We start from the raw sequence: 10,671 nt of genomic DNA on the forward strand, positions 1-10,671 counted from the left end.
GCCCTTACTGATACTGCCTGGTGCATCTGTGCTCCCAACTACATCCTCAGATCGCACACATCCACACGTCCCTGCCCAGGCTCCTCTTTTTATCATCCAACCCCCACTCAGCTGCCATCAGAGCATCCTTGCATCACCTGGTGGGAATTGCTTTTCCCCGTCCAGCCAAGCAGAGGTACCACCAGACTGCAAAAAACCAGACACCGTGATGGTACGGGCGCAGTGTAGACAGCTACTTTGGGAGTTAAAGCCTTTTAAGGAGCGTGGTCTCAGTTTCATCGAAACTAAGAAGATTACAGGGCTAGTGACTACTGTCAAAAGAGAGGTCTCAACAACAAGTACAAAACGTGAATGCTCCTGTAAGCAAATACTCTAAGTGTAGGTCACATATTCAGCAGCTCAGCCTGTCTGTCGCAAATTCCATAACCCACCATTTAGACTCAACTACAGCCAGTGTTTTAAATTGTGTTTCTATGGCAGTGAAACCTCTTTGCATGCTTGATGGTTGTCAGACCTATTTTCTTCACGTTGCAACTGCAAAATATTGCTGTTGACTGCTTTGACAGAACGTTAACGCCACAGAGAAATGGACAATGATAAAAGCAGGGAAATCCCTTTCTCCCAACCACCCTCCCACTTGTCTTTTTCTTTTTACCCAGGAGCAGCTGGGTAAAACTCTGGCATGTCTTTCTTTGTGCTGCCTAAGTTGGAAGGAGGAAACTCTTCTCCTAGCACAGTAAATCTGGGATGAATGGACTGAGAGCGACGCTGAGGAGAAGGACTTGGGGGTAGTGGTAAATGAAAAATTGGACATGAGCCGGCCGTGTGCGCTGGCAGCCCAGAAAGCCAACCGTATCCTGGGCTGTATCCAGAGAAGTGTGGCCAGCAGGTCGAGGGAGGGGATTCTGCCCCTGTCCTCTGCTCTGGTGAGACCCCACCTGGAGTGCTGCAGCACCTCTGGGGTCCCCAGCATAAGAAGGATATGGACTGGTTGGAGTGAGTCAAGAGGAGGCCCTGTAGCAGAGGGCTGGAGCATCTCTCCTACGATGAAAGGCTGAGAGAGTTGGGCTTGTTCAGCCTGGAGAAGAGAAGGCTCTGGGGAGACCTTATTGCAGCCTTCCAGTACCTGAAGGGGCTTATAAGAATGCTGGACTTTTTACAACACATGTGGTGAGAGAACAAAGGGTAACGGGTTTAAATTGAAAGCAGGGAGTTTTAGATTAGATATCAGGAAGAAGTTCTTCCTAGAGAGGGTGCTGGAGCACTGGAACAGGTTGCCCAGAGAAGCTGTGGATGCCCCATCCCTGGAAGTGTTCAAGGCCAGGCTGGATGAGGCTTGGAGCAACCTGGTCTAGTGGAAGGTGTCCCTGCCCATGGCAGGGGGGTTGGAACTGGATGGTCTTTAAGGTCCCTTCCAACTCAAACCATTCTGTGATTCTGTGTTTCTACGAAATCTGCTGCTTACCTGAGAGATAGATGTTGTCCCCAGCGCTGACCACGCTGAAAAACTCTCGATCATAGAAGGGTAGGCTGGCCAATGGGTACCACTTGTTGTTTTGAGGGTTTAAGCAAGTGACTGCTGTTAAAGCACGTTGATTCATGCCAATCATCTGACGACCCCCAACTAAGACTATTACCTCGGCTACACCTAGTAAGAAAAATAATATAAAAAAGTGTCAGTATCAAAATATGCTCAGCAGTCAGGGTAATTTTTATGTATCGTATATAAAACTGTTTTAGACTATGCAATCAAACCAGGAAGGGCGAGAAAAGAAGGAATGTGTGTGTGTGTGAGTGGTGGGTGAGGAACGACACTCTGAGCATGTTTGGGAGAACTTGGGAGGGAGCATGCCATCTGGGAAAACTGAAGGGAGAAAAAATAAAAATGCAGTTCCATGCTGAGATGTCTGTTGACATCAGTCTTGGAGTGAGACCTGCATGTAGGAAGTTCCTGTTCTACTGAAGAAAACGAGAATTTTGTCAAAGGACTGTGATAGCTTTGGAGCTTGGCCATGATCCAGGGAAAGTTTGTTTGGACTTTAACCTGATGAAGGTGTTCTCATACTAAAAGATAATGTCTGGAGGAGATTTAGGCTATGGTTATGTTCTTCATCCTGATCTTCAATCTGCATATACTCTATTAACATATCATTTTCTGGTGTGGATTTTTTTTCTTATGCTTTTTTCCAGGGAAAGCAGGTTTTCCAGACATAGATAATGTGCTCAAGCCATGGATCAGGGTCTCAGTATGCTAGCTGCTAAGAAACGTGACGGAGACAGCCCCTGCCCTAATACACCTATTAACTGAGATTCATCTGTGCTCGAACAGCTCCCCAAGCCTGTAACACTCAGAGTGTACAGCAACCCAACTTCTCTGCTTGTGCAAATGGACAGAACTTTTGCAATCCACATCTCAAGGTTTTATTCCCAGTTCAGAGGTGACACTGAGTCAAATCTGATCTGAGTGTTACTCCAGATTCATCTTTGCGGTGGTGGCTCACAGTTTAACTCTGGGACCTTTTCTGGCTCCAACCCCAAGAGTCAAGTGCTGGGGATAATTTGGATTTCCTATTTAGCAGAAGCATTAAAAATCTTTCTGCAGCAATTCTGTGCCCACCTTGTTGCCAGGACAGGTAGGCTCAGAAGCAGGACCACGAGGCCACAAGCTGGAAGAAATGACAATTTTGGGAGCTGTGCTTGTGACCAGATCTGTTGCTGTGCTGTGTTATGGTGCCCAGCCTAGAAACAAGTGTGCACAGGCTGGGGGGCCAGCACCACAGAAGTGAGATTGCCAGCAAGAGAGATGAGGAGCTGCAGGCGAGAGAAATGCATCTTCAGAGTAACGTATTATCGGCATTCTTCATTAATGTTTTCAAAAAAATATATTTGTGTCATTCAGGCAAGGTTACTTCCTTAAAAGTTATTAAGTCAAAGTGCTGTACAGTTTTAAATAAATATTTCTCAGTAACAAGAGATCATTATTTTTGCGCCATACCCGAAAATCTAATCACCTGTGCAAGACACAACTTGATTATAATCAATGACCTCGAGAGGGCATGTGACATGCTACAGCGAGTCCACAAAGGGTGTTTAGAGATCCTTTGTGCCTACATGAATGCCGTTGATATGCAAAATAACATGATTCTCTATAATTAGACGCTGACCTAAAAAACTATAATCACCCTCTCTTACCCCGAGAGAATCACTTTTCCCTCATCAACAAGCTTCTGGAAATGGATCACATTACACCTACAATTTTATATACATAAAATAAGCACTTTTCAAAAATCCCTTCAAACATCACACCATTAGTTGTCTTCAATGAAAAGACTTTTTAGGGTAGATTGTTATTGAAAGTCCTCTACACTTCGTCCTGCAAAAAAATCCAGAAGCTGCAAATGTCATGGTTTGATATGCCATCTCCGTGGCACATTAGCATTAGCAGCAGCGACAGAAAGTTTTGTCTGGCTTTGTGATTGTACTTACAGGAGGCACAAGTACGGGCAGCATGTTAAAACAATTCACCTGTTCCACCTGACTCCTTCTCGGATGCAGTCTTCCTACATGATATTTACACAGCTCTCTGTTCAGCAAATATTTAGGATATTTCTCACATTACCATGATATGGGCTCTGTTGGCTTTTTGGGCACTTGTTTACTTGTCATATATTTTTCCAAAAAGGAAAATTCACCTGTTCCTCAGATGAGAAACTTCTTGAGACACAGTCCTCCGTCGCTGTTGGATTTTTGAAAGGGAATATATAATCCGTAATCCATTTGTTTTGGAGGTAGCCAACAGCCTGGAATACTACTTTAACACTCACCATACGAAAATAATGTAGTTACACAGGGCTGTGAATGTGAAGTTGTTTTATGAATATTCGTCAGATCCTCCCCACAAGAGGCTGAATGGCAAAGAAGCAAATTATTACCCTATTTTTGCAGCTAGAGAAACTGAGGCACGGAAGGCAAGGTGCTCGCTTTCAGGACAATAGGGAACACCATGGTCTCTGCCAAATATAATAATTCCTAAAATTTAGGCTTCTTTTAAATCTTGTTTCAGGAGCATACATCTAAACACCCATATCTGACTATTGGGAGAGGCTCCTGGTCTAGTGGAAGGTGTCCCTGCCCAGGGCAGGGGGGGTGGAACTAGATGATCTTTAAGGTCCCTTCCAACACAAACCATTCTCTGATTCTATGAAATGCTTGAGCGAAGTTGAAATGGAAAATTGAGCGCGAGATATCACCAAGCTCTGAGTGGGAGCCGAGGCCCGTGCCCCATCTCACGGAACGCCCGGGAACTGGGAGCTGGTGTCATTGAAGGAAGTGTTGCTTTACCTGCAGAAAGCCTGGGCCGGGTCCTTGGCGTCTGCATCTCTTGTCGGGCGTGCGGCAGCATGTGATAACGTTTGGCTTCATTCACGAGGTCTCGGCAAGCCTCCGAAGACTTTATCAACTCCTCGTTGTCGACAACATTTAGCAGATAGCTGGGATGGATGAAGGGGAGGCGCACCACTGCCAGCAGCTCCGCAGCATACTGTGAGGGGGGAGGAAATAATAACACACTGCAGCTTTCGTGACGGAGTTCAGCCGCTCGGCATCTCTGCCTCCTTCCCTGCAAACTGTCCCCTGACACCCAGCCTGGAAAGACACTTGTCATGGATGCTGCATACAAGCCCTGCCTAGCAATCAGGTGGGATGGAGACAACGCAGCCCTCAGTCTCCCCGACCCAGGCCAGTTTGGGTCCCAGGAGACTGAGAATAATCTTCAGAAGGTGGCAACGCTTGTTATATAGCACTATACGGAGGGAGTTTTGAAATCAAAGCTCATTCTGCACTCAGGCTGAATGTAACAACTTGTGCACTGGAGACATGGAGTAAGCTTTCGAGTTTTCTGAATTAACCTTGAAATGTGAGCGTGGCTGCTGCACTGTAAAAAACCTCTCAAACAAGTCTTTTCTGACACTATAAATGTGAAACAAAAGCTGGTATATAGGGCGGATTTCAACAACCGCTATGGCAGAGACTGAATAATATCAACCAACTTATGAAAAATCTAATTAATAGGGTTTATTTGTTGGTGAAACAAATAACATCCTTCTAGATTTTGGGAAAGTCTGACTCCAGAGGGTGCTATACAAATACTGACAGTAAGTTTCATCTTCTAAATAAATACATTAAACCTCGGAGGGCAAAGGACATCTGAGCAAATGAAGCAGTCTGTCACTGAATGAGGCTTAAAGGAGAACAAAACCCCAAGAGAGAAAGCTGCAATTGAAAAACCAAGAGTCCATCTCCAGATTATTCTTTTTATATATAATTGGTTCTATCACAACACACCACACGAGTACAGTGAAAAGCAGAGCAATAGGAAAATGTGGTTCTCGAGAAGCAACGCACACAAACAGGATGCAAACTAAGGGTGTGCAGCAAGAAAAGATAATCATCCGCTGTAATAAATATTCATATAGTGGCAGCATCCGAAGATCCCAACTGGGATTGAGGCCAGGATGCAACTAAATATTCCTGAGGTCCGTGCGACCGGTCCCGAGAAGCGCCGGGTGCCAGCAGCAATTTTGGCCTGCAGATGCCTCTGGTCTTCCAGAAACTGCTTGGCTCTTGCTTTTTTTCCAGCCTGTCCCTGCAGCGTGTCAGAGCCAAGCGACAGCAGGAGCAGGGATGGGAATGGGGCAGGGGCACAGCGAGATGGGAGGTCAGGGATGTGGCCTGAGCCAGCTGATGGGCTGGCCATATACTGATACCCGGGACTGCTTCCAGGACTCCCCGTTTCCCCACCGAAATGCAAGCAGACTTTATTTAGCAGGAAAACAGAGGATTTCTCCTCCCAACAGCAATTCACACAGCAATCCTGCCGGAGAGCCGTGTCAGGCTGGTGCAAGCTCAGCCAAGGCGAGGATGTGACGACCCGTGGGGCGCTGAACCCCACCGGCAGCAGGGAGATGACCACAGCCTCAGGCTGACTCCCAGCCCTCCTCAAAACCCGACCCAGCAATTTTAGGTCCAGCCCAAAGAGTTTAGGTCTGGCCAGCCTGCAGTTGTTTGGGGATGAGAAAGAGAAGTGAGGCAAAAGGCACGGAAAATGACAGGGCTCATCGTCTGGAAAAAATCCCACATCAGCAGCGAGTCCGTGGCTCCTCGCTATTACCCCCGGCACAGCACGGGGCCCGGTAAAGCTCGAGATCACTTCATCAGCCTCTAAACCAGAAAAGGCAGCACTCCTCTATTTTCCCTTGCTGAAATCCGTATCTAAGGCACTTTCTAGGAGGCAGAACGGCTGCTCCCCTTCCCCGGAGTCACAAATGTCAGGCACTTGGCTGCAGATATCTTAATGTCATTAAACGGTACCTTGTAGGAGAGGGAGCAGTGGACATATGGCAGTGGGTGGCAAAGCTCTGATTTCAGGAAGCGCTTTTTTTAAGAAGGTTGGGGGCGTTTAACCTTACGCGGGAGCCAAGATGAAACGTGGCATCGGGACACAGGAATAATGCGGATAGTGGGTATACCGGGGCCGAGCCAGACAACTCCCGGGGAGGAGGTTAATCCCCACTACAGGCTGCTCAGGAAGCAGAACGAGTGGCTAAAGGGCAGTTTAAATAAAGTTGTAAAATATCCGGAGTCTATAGCAGAGCCAGCACCTTCCCCCATTCGGTGGGACATGCCAGGGCTGCTCCTGATGTTCCTGAGGCAGGTCTGTGCTGGAAGCATCCATACCATGAACCAAGGCAAAACACAGGCACGAACGGTTGTGTCACTAAATTAGGACACGGGGTTCAACAGACACAAGGATGTCCCAAAATCAAGTGTGAATTAGCACTGGGAAGAGCTCCCCTCTGGCAGGGATGGACAATTCCCATGGGCATGGCAGAGTGACTGCCCCCATCTCCCCCTTTCCCAAAATAAACAGGGCAGTGCCACCGCCTGAGCACGGCGAGCTCTCCCTCTCGCTCGCCCACCTCGCTTTAATTAGATCAGGGAGAAAATGTGATTCTGTTTCTCTCCTGGATTTCCGCCCCCCCCTTCCTCTTTCTTTTGTCTGAGCTCGTGGCTTATTTTGAAAGGGGAATAATAATTAGAACATGTTGCTCCCTTTCATCCGCTTGAAAGTTAATGTCACATATCAAAACCCATGTCACTTTTCACTCTTACTCTTCCTTTTGCTCAAACAGCTAGGAAAAGCCGGCTCCGTGCGCGCGTGTGTGCGCAGCCCGCGGGCAGTCGCGACTCGGGCTCGCTGCTGATGGCATTCAGGGTACGTATAATCGAAGTGTCTCTCACCCGGGGATCTGAAGAGTGCGTACCATTGCGGAGTCTCCAGCAGACGGGGGAGGCTTTTATAAACCGATGGCTTTTCGCACCAGCTCTTTTAAGCACTATAGTCAAGGGTGAATTTCATTTAGCCTTGCTGATTTAAGAATATTCAAGTGATTTAAGCAATCAGCAGTCTTTTTCTTTTGGATTCTCCCTTATGAAGGCTTCCTAGCTCTGTTAGCTATGATTGTACTAAATATCCTGTTACTATTATCCTTTTCATTTAAGACTGGAATAAGCACCGTAAAGCATTTCAACCTCCTTACCATCTGTTATTTGCTCTCCATTCTCTCTTGTCTTCCTGTTGTTCCTTACACAGCTAGGAAATATCGACCGCACCTACCGATGTTACTGGGTTTTATTAAAACAGCAGAATACCTGCGCGGGGCACACTGCCATATTCAGCAGACAACAACCTCCGGTCCCTGGAGCTGCTGTTTACGCCTGTAACTCCAAGAGTGTTTTCTTCTCGCTGCTTGGCCGCAGGTGCTGGCTGGACGAGTAGAAATATTTCTCAAGTCTTTGCTGGGAATCACTTGACTACTCCACAACCTGTATCACATGCCAGGTTGAAGCTGAGAATATTAATGCCCCTTCTGGCCTAAAATTGGGAGTTATCAGCTCATAGACATGGCAGAGCATGCCTCAGCTCCTTGAAAATGAACACCATTATGCAAAAATCTAATGAATTTATTGCTTAAAATGCTAGAGAAGTTTTTGAACACTGTCAGGACTGTTGTTTCAGGTGACGTGAACCTCAGCATTGGATGAAAGGAGCTGCTTGGGTTTTGCATCAGCAGAGGATCTAGTCCATGAACTCCCTGGTGAGCAGTGATGGTGCTGGACAACCCCGGGGGGAACCTGCAGGAGCCAGGGCACTGCTACCACCCGAGCAAGGGCTTTTTGGACAGTCACTGGGGACACATTAGAATAGCGACCTTTGAGAGATGCTATCTGGCCTGCTTCAGGGCCCCTATTTCACCGATACCAATTTCAGCAGCTGACTGAAAGTACAGTCTTCAACCAGACTGCAATCGCAAGTGCGTGTCATAAAAAACAGTGCAAGAAAAATCTTAGGCGATCTTATCTTTTCTTAATTACCTGAACATTTCAGGGGCGAGATTCAATTCCAGATTCAGACACCTAAATAGGTACATGCAAGCAAGTATTTACTTGTCAGCTAGATATGTGTAAACTCACGTTATAATTAATAGAGATTTAGTCAACACACTTAACACAGTGCCCAGAGCAATGTGAGCTGAGTGGCTGCAGCACGCACCAGTGGAAGCAGACAATATCAATGCCCCCTTCTGGCCCAAAACGATGAGCCATCGGCTCCTGGGGAAGGGAGCGCGTTCCTCAGACCATGCCGCACTGATTTGTCTACAACCAGATGTCAACCCAACCTGGAGGGTGATCATCTCTTCCCTCTGGTGGGGATTTTCACGTTCACTTGCCCTGGGCACTGTGCTCGGAAGGTCACAACTGCACTACGAGGGGTCAGCGCTGACTCAGAGGAATGCATGGTCAACATGATGTGCTACAGCTTGAAGCTGACCCGTTCAAGCCTGGAGAAGAGAAGGCTCGGGGGAGACCTCATTATGGCCTTTCAGTATTAAAGGGAGCTTATGAGAAACATGACGACAAACATTTTAACTGGACCTGTAGTGGTAAGACGAGGGGTAACAGTTTATAACTAAATGAGGGCATATTTAGACTAGATATAAGGAAGACATTTTTTACAACGAGAGTGGTGAAACACTGGGACAGGTTGCCCAGAGAAGCTGTGGATGCCCCACCTCTGGAAACATTCAAGGCCAGGCTGGATGAGGCTTGGAGCAACCTGGTCTAGTGGAAGGTGTCCCTGCCCATGGCAGAGGGGTTGGAACTAGCTGACCTCTAAGTGTCCCTTCCAACCCAAACCATTCTGTGGTTCTATGATAATGAGGTGTGGAGCAACCTGGTCTAGTGAAAGGTGTCCCTGCCCATGGCAGAGGGGTTGGAACTAGCTGACCTCTAAGTGTCCCTTCCAACCCAAACCATTCTGTGGTTCTATGATAAGTCACTCCCACCTCGGCAGGCAGGCCAGGGCTTAAGCAAACAAGATTACAAAACAGCTGAATCCATATTTTTTTTTTTGTTCCTAGTGCATAGTTTGTGTAAGGACATTTACTTTGCTAAACTTTTTGTGACATTTCTTCTCCTACTAATTATATTGGTATTATGAACGCCTGCTTGCAAGTGGGCTTTGTTCTGGTATCCTCTAAGTCTCAGTTACAAAACCCTCTTCAGTATCACATTAAAAATAATCTTTTTATTCTCATATCTCTAATCCGGCAAAATCCTCACAGGTATTCTCTGAAAGGACTCTCAGTGTGCTCCTGCATAGACAGGCTACAACAGTATACACTTAGTTTGAAAAGAAAATATGTTTACTGCTAGAGAATCAAGTTTCCTGCTCCTTAAATGCTACACTGGAAAGCTCTCAAGATTTTTAACATTTTTGAAGTAATGCCCAGAGAGGTTAAAATAATGTTTCCCTTATGCCTTATAACTCATCTGTCTCTCTAGTTCACTGTTCTTCCTACAAAGGACCCTTTGTGCTATTTGCCTAAAGAAACAGGCTTCAGCTAGACACACAAACACAGAAGTTAGCTTACCCACATTACGACAGGGTTTTGCTGCAACAAACTGCTGTTTCAGCTCTTTATGCATAATTTTAAGAGAGTTTTTAAAAACATTATGAAGTAGGAATATGTTTGATTCATCTGAGAGCTACAAAGGAGATTTGTGTCATCTCACATAAAACCAGGGTCAGACTCACTCCATGTCTCACACGGTCCCAATCTGAGAGCTGCAAGGACCTCATCAGACGGAGAAAGCCATTGGGGATGGATCTGAAGCAGCATCAGCTCCCCACTGCATAAATCTCCTTCAGCTGAGAAAAGGACACCCTAACTAAACAAACCCCACCCAAACCGGCAGATGCTAGCCTTTAATGCCTACCCTGCGGCTCTGCGTGGTGATGGCGTGCTGGCCAAGCAAGAAAGCCTGTTGGAGCGGTGGCAAGAGCGGTCCCTCCCCACAACCATCTCCAAACCAGCCCAGGCCTCCCCAGCAGCTTACCCAACCTGATACTCAGAATGTTGCCAGCTCCACGGGAACTGGCTGGTTTGGGGAAGCCAAAGCTGTTGGTGCACTGCTTTGCTGTTCTCCAGAAAAATGCCTCTTCCAGCTAGATTTTCACAGCACTGCCCTGCTACTTGGTAATCACAGAATGACAGAATGGTTTGGGTTGGAAGGGACCTTGAAGACCATCTAGTTCCAACCCCCCTGCCA

At 46.9% G+C, this 10,671-nt stretch overlaps 1 protein-coding gene across 1 annotated transcript in view; it reads right to left on the minus strand.

The window, feature by feature from the left end:
- Positions 1-10,671, minus strand: part of KLHL29 (kelch-like family member 29) — a 71,501-nt gene that overhangs the window by 31,554 nt on the left and 29,276 nt on the right. The window contains exons 4-5 of the mRNA XM_010148070.1: positions 4,342-4,540; positions 1,466-1,648 (exon numbers count right to left, since the gene is read on the minus strand). Coding sequence (XP_010146372.1) covers positions 1,466-1,648; positions 4,342-4,540 — 382 coding nt within the window. The remainder of the gene's footprint in view (positions 1-1,465; positions 1,649-4,341; positions 4,541-10,671) is intronic.

Source organism: Eurypyga helias, unplaced genomic scaffold (genome assembly GCF_000690775.1).
Source record: "Eurypyga helias isolate BGI_N326 unplaced genomic scaffold, ASM69077v1 scaffold3570, whole genome shotgun sequence".
Lineage (NCBI taxonomy): Eukaryota > Metazoa > Chordata > Aves > Eurypygiformes > Eurypygidae > Eurypyga > Eurypyga helias.